Consider the following 19,120-nt stretch of genomic DNA (forward strand, 5'->3'; position numbering starts at 1 on the left):
CAAAACCTGCTGTTGCCCCTCTCTCTTCGCCATTCACGTGTCTTTTTGCCTTTCAACTCTCAACTTCAATTCAACCGTTCTTCTTTGTCTCTCCACCTTTTCACGTGATTATTACGCTGTTAGATTCCTCTCGCGGTAAGCTATTCACTAGTATAGGTTCAAAATTGTCTAACATGTCGTGGTAGTGTGAGACCCTTTGAAGAAACCCAATAGTCCCACATGTGAATATTATCCCACATGGATAAAAGAGAAGATGATTTACCACGGCAAGGGACTACTCCCTCTATAGCCAATTGATTTTAGAGTGGAACCTCCTTGAGTTATGAAGCGGACTTTCTCTTCCTCATTTGGGTCTGGCTTAAACCCGTTTGCACCAGTTAACATACCCGCAATGAAACACCATGCATGTAACAACCCAACGGCCACTTAATAAGAAATAAATATAATTGTTGGACATACATCAACTATAACCTTAAGGTTTTGGTTGATATGGTTCATTTATCATGGTATTAGAGCCAGTGTAACCAAAGGTCACGGGTTCAAAAATCTTGGCAGCCTCCAATACCTCATGAAGTGGACTTTCATCACATGGTATGAGGGAGCCTCTGCACTAACCACTCTTCCAGCGCAATGGGCATTCGAGGGAGAGGGCGTAATAATCAGAAATAATAAATATAATTGTGACATACAACAACCATAACCTTAGGATTTTGGTTGAAATGGTTCATCTATCACCACTAGCAGCAAATAAGCAATTAGACCCGCAACAAATATATATCAGGTCACGGCTGGTTTATATAATACGGAGTAATGTTAACCGCTTTATTGTTAAATACTCCGTATGTTCTTCAACAAATTAATTCTCTTTGTCATCTTTCTTTGTATCTAGCGTATTGAATCGGGAAATTTTTTAAAAAAAGATGCAGAAATGTTGTATATTGAACTGTGGTTAATGAGTTAGGACATTGCCTGATATTCGGCGGTAGAGGTAATTATACGGGCTTGGAACTTGGAAGCGGGCTGGCAGGTTTGGAACGAGTTAATGAGTCAGACTATGAAATTTTTGGAATTACACTCACCTTTTGTGTTTTTATACTTGACTTGCGGAACAAAATTGTTGTTTCGGATTTTAATTTATTGGGTTTTTTTATGATGTACTCCCGTGTATTCGAATTCTACGATATACCCTCAGATTTTCAGAAACATACAAGATACCCCTAAACTCTTTAAATTACTCATCCGAAATACGTTGAACCATCAACACAATCATCATTTACTCATCAACATACATTTTTATGTGACGACAATATTTAACGCTTAAAAAACCCAAATTTGGATACTTTGGGTATTTAAGAACAGTGAAGATCTTGACACATTACACTAAAAATAATAAAAATGGTAATATTATATCTCAATATGCTAATGTGTCATTAGGAGAAGTAATGGGACATGAGATGAGATATAAAATGGGACAGAGAATTGCTCTGAATTAAGAAAATCTATATCTATATATATCTATCTATATTAATAAAGGAAGCTTTTTTCGAGCGATTATAGAGAATCCAACTTTTACGAAAGACTTTCGACCAATTAAAAATAAATAACGGAAAGATAAATTTTAAAATTAAGATAGAAATTACAACTAGCAAAATAACCATATGCCTACAATTGTACAAATTCTCATAATATGATAAGATTTGAAAATACTATTATACGTGTTTCACATAAGTTACAATTAAAGACCCTTTAATTCTTTATTTTAGTTATAATAGGACTCAAACTTTTTGTATGTGTATATATATATACCAACTTTGGCAGTCGGGATTCCAAATATGAGCTTCATCCCTTTGTAATTTCTCCGATTTTCTTATGATGTTTTTTCTTGATAATGCAAATTAAGACATCCGATCTACTCCATATTTTTTATTGTATTTTTTTATGCTTAGGATCTGACTTGCTACCCTATGATTGTGATTTGTTTTTTCTTTTTTTGCAGGTTTATATAGTCAGTACTCTAGAAAATTTTGCATACATGAGGTACGCATGTTTTTATTATTCGTAAATTACTGAAGTTTATTTATAAGACTAATTATTCCACCATCTAAACATATGTCGCCCCTCGGAGAATCTCATACATGAAGCCAGAAACAAATAACTATCTTTTTGAAGGTCTTAATGTATGTACCTCTAGCTCTAATGTTGTATGTATACAATGCACCTGGTTCACCATTCAACTACTCTTCATTGATTTTACGTAAAAAAAATTTATTAGCTCATACACTTAATATTGATTGTTCATTGTTTTGCTTTTTTTCCCAGCACAATTACATACTTTTCTCATTCATGGTTTTTTTCTCCTATTACAGGCCTTCAAGATCTACAATTATTCTTTTTTTAGCAATCAAAGTATTACCGTCAATAACTTAATGAAATAGTTCTTTTTGACACTTAAAAACCAGAGGTTTTTGTTTTATTTTGCACTCGGTATTGAATAAGAATGTATGTATAATTTTGAAGTCCTATTTGCTAATTTTATTTGGGTAATTCTACTTTTTCTAAAGGTTAATGAAAAGATATAGGCAACTTTCCCCTATTCGACAAGGTAACAAACTAACAATCGTTGAATTGTTTTGTTACGTTTTCTTCATTTTGACATTTTTTATAAGCAAACGTACGTCATAAATAAGTAGTATTATACAGAGTATGAATTAAATTAACATGTAACATATTGTAGAAAAGCAATAATGGTGCATATGTTTGTCGAACAGACCTTATTCAAGGAAAAGCAAATAAGTGAAAATAGAACTCACACCAATACTATTTGATATCAAAAGAGCTATAGAAGATGTTAGGGTGCAAACTCATGTCCCACATCGGTAGAATAAAGATGGAAGATCATCTTTATAAGTGTTTACAAAATATAATAGTATGATGCCTTTTGTAAAGGAGCCCAAGAGTAAATCCGTGAGGGCTTGGCCCAAAGCGGACAATATCGTACTATTATGGGTTGTGGACACAGATGCAGCAAAGGCCCAACACAGGATATTCACGCTTCCGCACAACAAGTGGTATCAGAGCCCAAGGTTCGACTTGGGCTAGGCACGAGGATGCATCAGCGGGCCCAAGACTTGAAGTTGTACACTGTAATGCATGGAACTCCTAGCTCGGGGTGAGTCCTTGAGCAAGCTCGGTCCAGGGCTAAATGGATGAAAGGCGTCATAGGTCTTGTGGGACAAAGACCATTTGTGTACTAGAACTGTTGATCAGGTGGACCCTTATCAGATTGGGTGCTACAGGTCTGGTGGGTCCTTTCCAGGTTGGATGCCAGAGACCGTTTGTGTTCTGCGGTGACATGTGGTGCATGACATGGCTCGTGGTAGCATGGTGTGTCACCTAAAGGGAGGTTATCAAGACTTGTGATGTTTCGGGTGCGTTTGTGTTCTGCGGTGACATGTGGTGCATGACATGGCTCGTGGTAGCATGGTGTGTCACCTAAAGGGAGGTTATCAAGACTTGTGATGTTTCGGGTGTCTAGAGTTGGGGCTGTAGGTTGTGGGAGTAGAGTTCTCCATAGGTCAAGGTCCGAGTCAAGATGATGGTCCTTGGTTTGAGGGGAGGATTGTTTCGGGTGTCTAGAGTTGGGGCTGTAGGTTGTGGGAGTAGAGTTCTCCATAGGTCAAGGTCCGAGTCAAGATGATGGTCCTTGGTTTGAGGGGAGGATTGTTAGGGTGCAAACTCATGTCCCACATCGGTAGAATAAAGATGGAAGATCATCTTTATAAGTGTTTACAAAATATAATAGTACGAGGCCTTTTGGGAAGGAGCCCAAGAGTAAATCCGTGAGGGCTTGGCCCAAAGCGGACAATATCGTACTATTATGGGTTGTGGACACAGATGCAGCAGAGGCCCAACACGTGATATTCACGCTTCCGCACAACAGTAGAAGTAGTAGTAGTTGATTTTTTATCCAAAAAATGGGAATAGTTTTAGGAAATAAAAAATGCAGTGCTCTTAATTAAGCTTTAATTTCAACGACGGTAGTTGCTTAAGCTTCTTTTCCAAATGCTTACATTTTATTGTTTTCATGGTGTATTATGTTAGTATAATTAAAATATGCGGTATTGAGCTATTGAGAAAAATGAACTTATGTATTTCGAGACTTCGAGTGATTATAATAATATATAGTACTCCCTCCGTTCTGGTCATTTGTTGCCTTTTAGTTTTGATACAAAGATTCTGGTCATTTGTTGCCTTTTAGTTTTGATACAAAGATTAAGGAAAAAGAAGGGGGCCAAATATGAGATGACAAGTGAACAAAATTGGGTGTAAATGATCATATTGTTCATTAAATGCAATCCTAAAATCGAAAGAACAACAATTGACGGCACCCAAAATAAAATAGGATAACAAATGACCAGAATGAAGGGAGTATAACCTAATCTTTGTGCAATCTCACGCTAAAATTGTCATGTGTTCTCTCAATAGAAAATTGTTTAGATATATGTTCTACATAGGAAGCCATATACATGATATACGAAAAGTTAATAAATGATTTGGGTTAAATTTTTATTCCGATCGATTTAGTATCGGTCTATTAGAATTAGTTTTCAGCTCAACTCAACGCATGATCTAAAGTTGGTTGGTGTAAATGGTAAAAGCTCTCATCTCTTAAATAATTGACCAGGGGTCGATTCCCGACAAAACCAAACGTGTGAGGGGTTTACCCATTAAATTGCTTTCAGTACTCGGAGCAAATTGCCTCAGCTATCGGTGGAATACTCTTTGTCAAGACCAAAAAAGACTTAAACTCTATAATAGTCCAGTTAAGCTCAATTCAGCTTCATTAAGATTCGATTCACTTAAACTCAACTCCGATTCAACATGTTGTTTACGTTGTTCTACTATTTTATTAACAAATATTTTAATTAAAAGTAAATAATTCATTGAGTCACGCACATGGAGAGGTTGGTCCATATTAGCAATTTAAATATTATATATGAAGTACATTTTAGTATGTCATTTACCATGCATTAGTCCTTATTAGCTTACTAATTTTGCAGTTAAAACCTGTCAAATGTAAATACAGTTAACCAAATTGATTATTATCGACAAATAAAGTACCTACATAATGTTTCGGTTTTTAGTATTTACTATAAATCGAATTCAATTGGAACTCTTACCATTACTATTGCCCTAAGATATTTTTTTCTATAACTTCCATTATCTCAAATTAAGAGTTCGATAGAAAATTCTCCATCAATAAGCTTATAATATGCTTCGCAATATTTTTGGCATATTAAAATCATTATTTGTAAATTGATAACGTTAGGGAGTTACATTATTGATAATGATCACATTTATTATAATTTGTAAGCTTGAGATAAAATGTCCTCAGACTTTACTTATTAGAGCTAATACGACAAATATTTTTAGTTATAAGTTACCCACAAGAGAATTTTAAAAAAGGCCCGTGCATCGCATGGGCATTAACTCTAGTATATATATAAAAGAGAGTTTTTTCGAGCGATCTGAGAGCGTCCACATCATCAAAATTCAATTTAGGAAAGTATAATTTTTGATGTAAAAAATAAAGTAGAAAATCTTTTAATTATTATAATATGCATATTTCCTAAATTATATTCAAGTGATATTTCTAATTTTTATATCAAACTTTTATATTTCATTTGGCAAAAAAATATCGTTAAAAAAATTATGAAAATAATATAATTAGCTTTGTGGTAAAAAATGCTATCATTAGAGTATAGATTTCATATTATTTGCACATATTAAAGATGATGTACTTTTTAATATGTAAAATTGTGTACTTTTTAGTATGTTTTGTCCCACATTGGAAAATAAGTAGGTGTGGTGAATATACTACGTATAAATAGTAGAATTGTCCCACATCGAAAGATTAGTATAAGGTAGTGTGATACTATGATTATAAATAGGAGACATATTTGGAACCTATGTATGAGCCCAAATTTTTTTGAGTCTCATAAATATTATTTTAAAGAGCTCTCTTAAGATTTTCTATTATTATCTCTACGATATGATATAAAAAATAAAGTGGAGATTGATGATAACTACTCGGGAAAGAGTTAAGAACATGAACAAGAGAAGCAAAAATCACTTAATATTGGTGTTACATAGGCAACCTATAATGAACAATATTACAACATACACAAAGTTAAAGCACAATACAAAACAAAGAGTTTTTACTAATGGTTGTCTCCTAACACAGTACAAAACTAAATTTTTTACTAATAGCTGTCTCGTGAATGCACTAATAGAGCGTTAATGTGTCGTTATATGTACGATATAGAGATCCCTATCTAATGATCATCGATTGAGACTAAGTGGGTTTACCTTCAAAGAAAAATAATACGTATACAATAATTATTTTTTTTAAGAAGAGACATTTACTTCTTGGTATGTTATATCTTTCACATTGAAAAATAATGTAGGCATGACGAATATACTACGTCTAAATAATTAAATTATGTATCTCACATAGAAATAATAGTATATAAAAGATATGTACTTTTTAGTAGGGTGAAATTTAAATAGGAGGCATTCTTGAAACTTAGGTATTAACACAAAAAATTTATATAAAAAAGATATGTACATTTTAGTAATTATATGTCCCACATTGAAAAATAATGTAGGTGTGGTGAATATATTATGTTAAAATAATAGAATTATCTCATATATATATATATATATATATATATATATATATATATATATATATATATATATATATATATATATATATATATATATACATTTTCTATATTATATTAAAGTGATGTTTATAATTTTGATATAAAAATTTTATATTTCATTTGACAAAAAAATATCGTATGAAAATTATATAATTAGATGGTGACAAAAAAATGCTATCATTAGAGTGTAGATTCTATTGTATTTTCTCATTATTAAATCGAGTTGATGTCAAAGTAGGTGCGAAAAAAAATGGTGTACTTAGTATATTATTTGTCCTACATTGAAAAGTAATGTAAATGTGGTGAATATACTAAGTATATATATTATAATTGTCCCACATCGGAAGATTACCATAAGGCAGGGTGATCTTATGATTATAAATAGAAGTCATAGCCCAAAATATTTTGGGTCTGTTAAGTATTGTCTTGGAGAGCTCTTAAAAGTTTATATCATTATTTTCTACCTATAGATTTTATATGTCCCACATTGAAAAATAATGTAGGTGTGGTAAATATACTACGTTTAAATAATATAATTAGAATTGTATTAAAAAAAAATTATATTATTAGAGTATAGGTTCATATCATTTGTATATATTTTAATTATGATAAAAAAAAAAGAAAACAAACGTATGAATATTAATAGATAATATAGTATTTGCTTATTATTAAATCGGGTTGGATGTCGAATTAGGTTCAAAAAATATGGTGTACTTTTAAATATGTTATTCGTCTCACATTGAAAAATAATGTAGGTGTGATAAATATATACTACGTATAAATAGTTGAATTGTCCCACATCAGAAGATTATTATAAGGTGAGGTGATCCCATGATTATAAATAAAATATGGAATTAGGAATTAGATGATGAAGTGTTTGTGTAATAGATTTCAAAAGAAAAAGGAGTCACAAGTCATAGGAGTAATGACGAAAGTTGTCGAATGGTATTCTGGGAAAGAAAAAGGTGAACACAGGGGTACCATTTGTAGAAACTTAAAATTAGGGGTACCATGTGAAATCTATCAAAGTTCAAGGTTACCATGAGAAATTTCCAATATTATAATGATATAGTTAATTAAATTTTCATTTAAAAGAGAGAGATATCCGTACCAATTAAATAATAATAAAGGGTATATTATTCTTTCATTGTTATTTTATTGTCATGTCATCAAACTTAACGTACATTTAACAGCCTTTACATTAGGGGGTACCATAGGCAAAAAAAAATGGAACCTTAAGGGTACCATAGGCAGATTCTTAAAAGTAGGGGTAACATGGAAAATCTGACAAAATTAAGGGGTACCACGGGACATTTTCGTATCTCAATTATGATAAAAAAAATGAAGAAAAACAACGTACAAATATTAATGGAGAGTACTTGATCATATTATTAAATTTAAATATAACTATTATATAATGAGTAACAATTGTCCGTATTCGGTATTCGGGATCTGGTTGGATGTCGAATTAATTGCAAAAAAGATGGTATAATTCTGAGTATGTTATTTGTCCCACATTGAAAAACAATGGAGGTTTGATGAATATATACTACGTATAAATAGTAGAATTCTCCCACATCAGAAACATAATCCAAGTTTGGTGAATATATTACTTATAAATAGTAGAATTGTCCCACATCGAAAGATTAGTATAAGGTGGGGTGATTATATGATTATAAATAAGAGTTAACTCACGTATATATTAATCTTTTATTTTTTTTGAAAGAGATATTTTAATAATATGTAAACAAATCATTAGACATAGAATGTAAACATTAAACTCTTATAACATTTTTTTTTATTATAAATAAGTTAAGTACCCCGTTGCAACGCACGGACACTCAAACTAGTAATCTAGGATTTTAGGGGTAGACGGTAGAATTGGAAAAAAAAACATAGGGATATACCGTAAAAAAATCCCTAATTTATTTGGCAGTTTCAATTAATGGGCTAGGCCCACTGGCAAACCCGCTTGCTTGAATAGGGTGGGTATTGGTACCTAGTGGGTATGGACAACAATTACAGGCCGCCATTATGGACACTTTCAACAAAGTTAAGTCAGGCCCATGTCCAGCTTAAGCTTCAAATTTGGATACTTTAAGTATTTTAGTAAGACTATTTAAGTAAAATATCGTTTATTTGGTTTTACAATAACACTAGGTTTTAACTAAAGTTGGCTGATGTGAGTGGTAAGGACTCTCATCTCTTAAACAAGTGGTCACCCATTAAATTGCCTTCAGTATCCCGCTGGAGATTGCCCCAGCTGTCGGTAGGGGATACTCCTGGTCAACACCAAAAAAAGAAAACAATAACACTAGGTTTTATTAATAACGATCCTGCAAAAAAAAAAAAAAAGGTTTTATTAATAACGAAATGTAATGTGGATATGATAAATATACATATCAATATCACCCTTCACCATGGATACAAGCAACGAAGCAAAGGACGAATCTTTGATTTGCATCGATCACCATGGATAGATATTAATTAAACTCTAACACGCATCAAATTAATTCATGCTAATCGCGCAGTTCAATAATTAATATTAATCAATATGGTGCTCTGTGCTCAATAATTTAAAGCCGGTATTTTACTAGCCAGACTCCGAGTGCAAACAATTTTTTTTAAAACGGTTTTATTTAAGGGTAATGATAAATACAGCCCACTAGGTTGTATTTAAGAAACCAAAAGAGGAAATAAATTATTAATATATGCATTGATTGTATTGGTATATGTGTAATTTAGTTCTTAATTTTTAAATTAATACCCAAATTAGAAGGTATTTAATGATTAAATACAACCCATTGGGTATTAATTTAGAAATTAAGAACATCATTGTCTTTTGTCATAAACCCTGTTAAAAAAAACTTCCACTCAGTATCATGTTTTGCAATGAGAACATCACTGTCTTTTGTCAATGATTTTACAATATTTTATATATTAAAAGTAGTTGCACGAGACTTAATTAATTGCGTATTGCGTATGTACATACAAGTATATATATAATATGATCTATATGCATGAATCATGATTACATAATTCTATTAAATTATACCCAAATATTATTTGATCATACAGAAAATCTCTCGTATAAATAAGATGCAATTAAGAACATGAGAATTATCTTCCATCTCTAACAAAAATACAAGTATAGTAAAAAAAATGTCATTCCATCATGCAAATGATCACAATGTTGGCATCAATAATTTTTTCGAGCACAAAACCCTTTTCATTACCGGATCAACCGGTTTTATGGGAAAAGGTAATAATACACTCTGACGAGTATTTTCTTTTTATTGGCCGTAATATATCACAAATATGATATCGATCTATTTGAATCCGTTTTACTATTAGAACATATATTGTTGTCTTCTTTTTATTCACTTTGTGCTAACTCATGACACCATGCATGTAAAAAACCAGTTTTTGTAGAGAAGATTTTACGTGTATTGCCATCAATACAAAAGATGTATCTCTTGGTGAGAGCAAGTGATGCAGAAGTTGCCAAGCAAAGAGTAAAAAAAGAGGTAATAATTAAACAAGCAAACTAACGTTTTTCCCAAACAATTATCTAAAACGGATTTTCCATTATACAGAATTCTTGTATAAGGCTGTCTTACACAAGAATTTGTATTTTCCAAACTAATCGAACGTTTTCCTTGTAACTATAGATTATAGAATCCAAGCTTTTCAAGGTTTTGAGAGAACAACATGGACAATTATATGAAAAGTTTATGTGGAACAAACTTGTTCCAATTGCTGGCGATCTTTGCAAACCGTATTTGGGTATGGATACGTATTTAGTTGACATGATCCGAAATGAAGTTAATGTGATCGTACATATGAGTGGTAGTACTAAATGGCATGACAGGTACACCATCTACTCGATTTCATTATTTTTCGTCTCAGTTATTATCGAGTTATTTAAAGATAATGATTAGTGAAACATTTGGGTCAGGTCATATTAGTCCAAGTACTCAGTTCAAGTAGTGTCGGGGTCAGGTACCAATCGAGTTATTCAAGTCAGGTCAATTTTGCAAGGTTTAGAGTACTATGCTAATTTTTAGAATTAATCATCACAATCAAACCCTTATATTATTATACGTGTGTATATATATTAGGTATGATAACTTCTTTGAATTCAATGTGAGGTCACTTACAAGACTAGTTGACTTTGCATATGAGTGCACGAAGCTCGCTCTCTTTGTACAAGTATCGTCTGGTACGTACCATTCATTTATTTACCCTTTTTATTTTTTGTAATGAGGGAGTATTACATATAGATTAATGGAATCGAGGTAGTAGTAACAATTATCTTGGGTGAATTATACAGCGTATGCAAGCCAAGATTTACCCGGAGTTGCATTCGAGAAGCCTATGGACTTGGGACATTATTTTATAGAAGACGAAATAAACAGGAAATTGTCCATTGAAAAACTCATAAATACTGAAATGAGGATAATTTCGGAAGTAGCTCGTCAGTTTCATGAAGAGGAGCAAACCGGAGAAATGATGAAGTTGGCCATGCGCCGGTAAGCCATTCCATTTATCGCTTTCTCCTTTTAATCAATTTCATTTGATTTTGTTTATTAAGATTAAGATGGAGGTATCGTGGATAGTAATTAAGTGTTCAGTTCCAAAAATCTTTATCTACTGCCTCATTTATGTCGTGATTTTTTTAGGGCAAAACGAGAATGACTTATATCGTGATTTTTATTTATTTATTTTTCTAAAAAAAACTTATATTGTGAAAAGTAGGGTAATGATTTATAGTTCAGATATATTGTATTCTTACTATCTTCGAGCTTTATCATTTATTTATTTCGGTTTCATGATTATTGTAAAACTAATTTAAATTAACCCTTGTATCATTATGTTTCGTTGTAGGGCAAAGTTCTACAAAATGCATAACTGTTATCTACTTACAAAAGCTATCGGAGAATTGGTAGCAGCCAAATTAAGTGGAAAACTTCCAGTCGTCATTATTCGTCCAAGTCTAATTGAAAGCACCATTAAAGAACCATTTCCCGGTTGGGTTGAAGGATATAAGTAAGTTCACACGTTAAATACAATATCTGTCAACTGTTACTTATAATAGTTTACATTTATTTTATTTTTTAAAAAGAAAAATAAAGTAAATTATTACTAGGACGAAGGGAATATAGGTTGAACTAGGTGCATGCAATAATTTAAAATGCATAATGTAGATTATAATTATTATCTTCTAACTCGGAGCCATTGAATTAGGTCGCTGGACCCGATAATTTTAAGCTATGGAACGGGCCAACTCGAAGGATTTGTTGCAAACCCTAATACGATTCTAGATGTGGTGAGTTTTCTGAAATGGTTTTGTTTCAACAAAAAGAAAAGACTTTAATTAATTAAATGTTCCTTAATTGCAAAAAAAAGAAAAGACTTTATTTGATTTATTTTACGAGTTCATAGGTGCCGGTAGACATGGTGGTGAATGCCATGGTGACGGCCATGGCTAAGCATGGGAACGAAGGAAAGCATGGAATAAAGATATACAAGTAATACAACGTTACCTCGTCCCTCTTAAACCCAATTTCATGTCGTGAATTCTTCAACATAACTACTAATTATTTCACATCAAAGCCTCTCAAGGACGCTAATGAGAAAGATATAATCGTCAAAGACATGAAATTCTTTGAATCAATGACGGAATTTACAATTGTTGGAACAAATGCTACAAGAAGTAATGACAAGCTCAAAAACATGTTGTTGCGCATGGCTGCTATATATGAGCCCATATTGACTGCTATTGGGGCATGGTACCAATTTTATCCTTATCTCTTTACAATTAGTTTTTTTTTTTTTTTTTTTTTTTTTTTTTTTTTTTTTTCACCAAAGAGTCTTCTGAATAACCGCCCCACTTGAAAATGAGAAACGGACTACTATAATCCGCCCTATATTTAAAGGGAAATGATCAATACAACCCAATGAGTTGTATTTAAGGAACTAAAAAAGGAAATAAATACTTAATATATGAATTAATTGTATCGATTTATGTGTAATTTATTTCCTAATTTCTAAATTAATACCAAATTTGGAAGGGTATTCAACTTAATATATATAATTAGATACTGAATTTTTTTATACGAAGAAAATCGTCGTAGTTTATGTAAATTCATCCTAATATATATAATTAGATACTGATTTTTTTTGCTGATCATGTAGGTATGACGACAAAAATACAAGGGATTTACTAGGAGAAATGTCAGTAGAAGAGTTGGATATGTTTAACTTCGATTTCAAATGCATCAACTGGAAAGATTACTTCACTAACATACATATTCCTGGTCTAACTCAACATGTTCTTAGGAAGAAGACGTTGTTTGCAAGTCGACTTTAAGTGCTTAATTATTCCGACGTGACCTACCTATGTCTTTGGGACGGAATAACAAGTTTATTTGAAACCGATTACTTAATATTTGTAACAAGAATAATAATAGTTTGTTATAATTACTATCATACTAAAACTCGATCAGTATCACCATGTCACATATACTTTTGTAAGGTCTATCATTTAAATAAATGCTGCTATACTCGGTAATATCAGCTGTCACCATCTCATTTCCAGAAAATATACATAAACCAAGTGTACTGTATATAGAATGGAAACATTCGTTATGATATGAGTAAAAAAATGTCGTCTTAGTTACGTATGGCGATATAATTAACAGTACCATGATACAACTCATTTATTATTTCTAGCTGTCATGTAGACAGGTACCACGTTAAATCAAGCTAAGCGCAATATTTGGTCTTACACAAGTACCAATTGGTCTCCTCATGACTTTTCTACTATTTGACGATATATTTTGTGAGATAAAATGGTAGAAAAAAACGAGTTAGTGGAGAAAGGGGACCACATGAATAGTGTTGCAGAGAGAGAAAAAGTGGGTACATTGTGAGGTAAAATGGTATCCGTCACAAGCTTGTGACGGATATGTCATGTCTTCAATGAGAATTTGTGCACAAGTACTCCCACTCCCGGTTATTTGTTGTCCTTTTGTTTTGACACAAAGACCAAGAATAGAGGAGAAAGTCAATTACTAAATGACATGTGGACCAAATTGAGTGTGAATGAGCAAATTGTTCATTCCTAAAATAGAAAGGACAATAAATGACTGAGACACCCAAAATGGAAAAAGACAACAAATGACCGGGACGGAGGGAGTATTATATATGTAAGATTATTTGTTAATGAACAAAATCATCCCTAGAAAGATTTAGTCATTTTCAAAGATATACTAAGTACAATAGGTCTTGGTATAGACGGGTGAGGCGTATAGACGGGTAAAGATCTCTAATAAAATGGGTAGGGGGACAAGGTGAGGCACCCCATGTGTTTCCCACTTTATGGCAAATGAGTATTTTGTAAGGGGAAATGGTATCCGTCTATATGTATAGACGGATAGTGTCCGTCTATAATGAGAATTTGTGTACTAAGTGTTTCTTGCACACCTTAAAAATGGAGTGAAATTTTCAAGGGTTACAACTTACAAGTTCAAGTGTCTCCAAGATTATTGACTTTTGACTTGTCTTCTAAACTTCGAGTCTATCACCCTCTGGGTACTAATTTGATATACGTGGTTTGCAAGCTATTACGTATATTCGGAGATTTACACGGTACACGCAGACATCGACAAATGTTTATGTTTCTAATACTATTTTCATATAAAACGATTTTCCTTGATACGTTCTCATTAATCGGTCAGAAAATAATAATAACTGTATATATAATGTGGTCATATTCACCTATAAAGAGTATTGTATTACCATTAGTATCATTTTTGAATTTTCATATAAAACGATTTTCCTTGATACGTTCTCATTGTTGGAAGATAAAACTCACATATGGTGCGTTTTTCTCAGTTTGGGTGTGACCGGCCCATTTGCATGTTCGAAAATGTTGTTTTCTTAATAAAGAAATGTGTGAACATTAATTTGGTTTCAGACAAACTTAAAAATAAAATAAAAAAATCATCCTAATTAAACCGTGTGTTACAAGCAACGAAGCTAAGAGACGAATGTTTGGTTTGCATCACCATAGATGAGTCACGTATCAAATTATTAGTTCATGCTGTTCATTCACATAATTATAAAATTATGTGATAGAAGTAATTTTTACCTAAATAATTCCACCAAAATAACTTTTAGTAGGGGTCAAGGTCTTTTTTTTTTTTTTTTTGGATGAAGACGTGCTTAAATTAAAAAAGTTCAAAGTAGCAGATACATCAAGGGGGCGGGTCTGGGGGGAGCGGCTCAATAGCTGCAATAAAGTCAGTAGTACATAATCGAAGGACAAAGGAAGGTGCCGAGTCCCAATTAATACAACCATTACTAGAACTATCATCAAATAAACCGGCCTTGGCAAGAGCATCCGCAACTCCATTGGCCGATCTTTTCTCAAAGACGATCTTCAACCGGGGAGAGCTTTCCACGAGCTTTCCACGAGCTTTCCACGGGGTCAAGGTCTTTATAATATGGGTTTTACCATACATTATTGCAGAACCGTTTATAGGAGACTTACTCTTGATTAATACGAAGTATACATTAATTTTAATAACCTAATTTTCTTTTTCTTTTATAAAAAAATGAAACTATTGTGTAAGTTATTCAAATATTCATTAGGTATTGTGTGCGACTATCTTATGGTTCGACAAAGAAAAAATGATCATTTTATAATACTATTTTATGTTAAAATTGACCACTGTAAATATTGGCGGTTTTTGTGATGATAAAAAATGGTCTCTATTTAATATGAAATGATCATTTTATCATAAATTAGACATTTTTCAGCTAGTTTTCCTTAAAACGGGTTGAATATTATGCCAGAGGTATATTGGATAATTATTTTGCTTTTATCTAAGCATTCTGCTTTTATCCTATTCCTCTTAAGAGGGTATATTAAACTCATTTTACTTAAGATAGAGCACGAAAATTTGCCACATTTTTTTTGTCATAGCACCATACTTTGCATATGAGTTAATGTGATTGTACATATGAGTGGCAATACAAAATGGCATGATAGGTAACATTATTTTCCCAGATCAACTTTTTTTTTTTTAGATTTTTTTGTATCGATTAATAATAACACTTTGCATAATTGCATTTAGTATCGACCTTTTTATATACATTTCAGTCATTTTGTCTCCTGATTCGAAGGATTTACATGACCCTTCTAAGAAGATGATAATAAACTCGAAAGTTACTAGAATATATGCCACTCCCTCACTCTATTTCATTACTATCTTCCTAGTTTGACTTTTGAGGTCAACGTTTAATAACTTTGACCATAGTCCATAAATAAATGTTAAAGTAATAAAAAAAAAACAAAATATTATAATATTTACATTCGTAGTAAAAAAAATCTCTTATAAATATATTTTTTGTAAGAAATAAATAGAATATAAATGGAGAAAAGCCGGGTCACAGTGATATTATGAGACTGTGTAAGTCTCATTATTTTTTGAGTAATTTTCTTATTTAAACATCACAACATGCCCTAATATTCTCATAATATATACTCCCTCCGTCCCGGTCAATTGTTGTCCTTTCGTTTTGGCACAAAGACCAAAGAAAGAGGAAAAAGCCAATAACTAAATGACGAGTGGAACAAATTGAATGACAATGATCAAATTACTCATCAAGTTCATTCTTAAAATAGAAAGGACAATAAATAACTGAGACACCCCAAAATGGAAAAGGACAATAAATGACCGGAACAGAGGGAGTATCATACTTGTATGTATTAGGCATGATGTCTCCCTTGAACTAAATGTGAGGGCAAGTTCAAGACTTGTTGATTTTGCGTCGGACTGCACGAAACTCGCCCTCTTCGTACACCTCTCATCTGGTACGTACTTACTAGCATGAATAGTTAGTCTTGTGTAAAACTGTTTTAATATATAATCAATTATTATTTGTTGCATGATACAGCGTATGCAAACCCTAGTATGCCGGGAGTTGCTTTCGAGAAGCCTTTAGACTTGATTGGGACCGTATTTCACGGAAGATGAGCAAAACTCGGGATTATCTATTGAGAAATTCATAAGTACTGAAATGAAGATAATTTCAGAAGTAGCTCGCCGCTTTCATGAAGAAGAGCACGATACAGAAATGACGAAGTTGGCCATGCGCTGGTATGATCCATACATACACCATTTCGATTTTAGAAACTTTGTCTGCTTTGTGAGAAATATTTTAATCAAAAGTAAATAAATAATTTATTTTAGTCCTTTTATCAATTACTATGTTTATGGTATGTTTAATTTGTAGGTCAAAGTTCTACAAACTGCATAACAGTTATCTACTTACAAAAGCTATGGGAGAGATGGTAGCAATAAAATTAAGTGGAAAAATTCCGGTCATCATTATGCGTCCAAGTCTCGTTGAAAGTACCATTAAAGAACCCTTTCCCGGATGGGTTGAAGGATACAAGTAAGTTTGCAATCACCATAATAATAAGAAGACGCGACATTAATTTCTGTATTATCATACTCAAATTCGACATTATATACATTTATTCAAAAATAATCGTAATCTTCTATATATAAAAGTTAACTTTTTTAAACTCTTTTGATTGACCCTTAAAATTAGGAAGCCAGAGAACTTTTTTAACCTCTACCCCACCACTGAGAAAACTCCATTAATTTCTTATTTTATTTTACAAATTTTACAATATACAATTCCTTTTTATATGACCTTCAACTTTACATTATGTATATGTATATTTTATATATAGCTAATTTCATATTTTAGAAAGTTTACTATATCCATTTGTTATTTAATAATAACTAGTTTAGATCCCGCGCAATGAATGCGCGGTATTTATAGAGTTTTATTTTTATATTACTTTAATCATGCTAAATTAACACCTCATTAATTTTTAATATTTAATGTCATTATATTTTGATATGAAAAAACGAAAATTGAACTTTAAAATGATTCAAGAAAACTGAGTAAAAGTGAACTGTAAAATAATAGTGGTATCTTATTAATTGTTTATTTAACTCATTATTGTATTTTGTTTCAATTAAAAAAAAATTAATCCAAGAAAATTAAGTAATGTGCTGAAATGTATTTTTAAAAAGTATTTTTTTATACTACTAAGCTAATGATTTCAATTTATAAACTCTCTAAATTTGTTTTGTTATGAAAGTAATCAAAACGATAATTTTGCTTATAAATAATGTGAATAGTATGAGTCAAGCCATTCTCAAATAATAGTATCAATAAAAGACTTAATAGTTTATAGTTTTATATTATTGATACTTTTATTAAAAAATTATAGTTTAGTGTTTAGTGAAAATTATATAATTTGATGAAAAAAATTAATTTTAATGAAAAGAATTATATAATGAAATACATCATAATTATTAATTTTCTTATTTAATGAATACAATTAAATTATCAATAGTTTCCTTATTTAAAAATATGCTTTTTGGAGGGAAAATTTGTGAGTTCACCTATTCATTTAGTAAATAGGGGATTAATATAGCTAGCTAATTTCATATCATTTGTGAACACAAAGTATAAATTTTATGTATTTAAAATAAGTAAATACTTTATGTCTCTCTATTTATTTTTATTTATCATTTTATAATTAACTAAATTTAAAAAATAAACCCGTGCAATTTTTTACATGGTATAAAATTAGTAGTTTAATATTCCGTAGTAAGTTAAATGTAACTATATATGATAATATATAGGTATTTAATGAGAATACTCTAAACTATAGGGGTGTTTCTCAAAATACTCCAAACACTATTTTAACTACCAATATACCCAACTTTTACCTCCCTTCTCTTTTATTAAAACAAGTGGAAGGGCTACCTGCCCGGTTGGTTTATCTTTAGATTCTCATTTTCTTTTGTAAACGCCATTTGTTGTGAAATAAAGACAAGAGATAATTATAGAGACAAGGTAGAGAGAAAAAAGAGAGAGACAGAACTGTATATTATTCCATTATGAGGGGGTATATATACACATACAATGAGGAAAGGTTTCCATAAGACAATATATTCTAGAGTATTCAAAGATATGGATATCCATATAATAATATTTCATAACACTCCCCCTTGGATGTCCATTACTGAGGAAGAAGACTCGTTAAAAACCTTACTAGAAAAACCCTATGGGAAAAACGCTAGAAAGGAAAAGAGTACAATAATCTTCAAACACGCATAATAATAGCCGCCTCGTTAAAACCTTTCCATGGAAAACCCAGTGGGACAAAACCATGGATAAGGAAAAAGAGTACAACGCGTGTTTACTCCCCCTGATGATTACATAACTTGATGTATCTTAAAATGATCCATGCTTTTGACATTCCTTCTTGATGATCATTGAAGTAGTACCCATTG

The 19,120-nt window shown here is 31.7% G+C and overlaps 1 protein-coding gene across 1 annotated transcript; it reads left to right on the forward strand.

Moving 5' to 3' along the window:
* The first annotated feature begins 9,890 nt into the window (after window positions 1-9,890).
* Window positions 9,891-12,263, forward strand: LOC141608869 (fatty acyl-CoA reductase 2, chloroplastic-like). Its single transcript, XM_074428216.1, has 8 exons — window positions 9,891-9,990; window positions 10,152-10,255; window positions 10,400-10,599; window positions 10,850-10,950; window positions 11,062-11,260; window positions 11,616-11,777; window positions 11,976-12,057; window positions 12,174-12,263. The coding sequence occupies exons 1-8, from the start codon at window positions 9,891-9,893 to the stop codon at window positions 12,261-12,263; spliced, it is 1,038 nt and encodes a 345-aa protein (XP_074284317.1).
* The last annotated feature ends 6,857 nt before the right edge of the window (window positions 12,264-19,120 follow it).

This window comes from Silene latifolia, chromosome 10 (assembly GCF_048544455.1).
Source record: "Silene latifolia isolate original U9 population chromosome 10, ASM4854445v1, whole genome shotgun sequence".
Lineage (NCBI taxonomy): Eukaryota > Viridiplantae > Streptophyta > Magnoliopsida > Caryophyllales > Caryophyllaceae > Silene > Silene latifolia.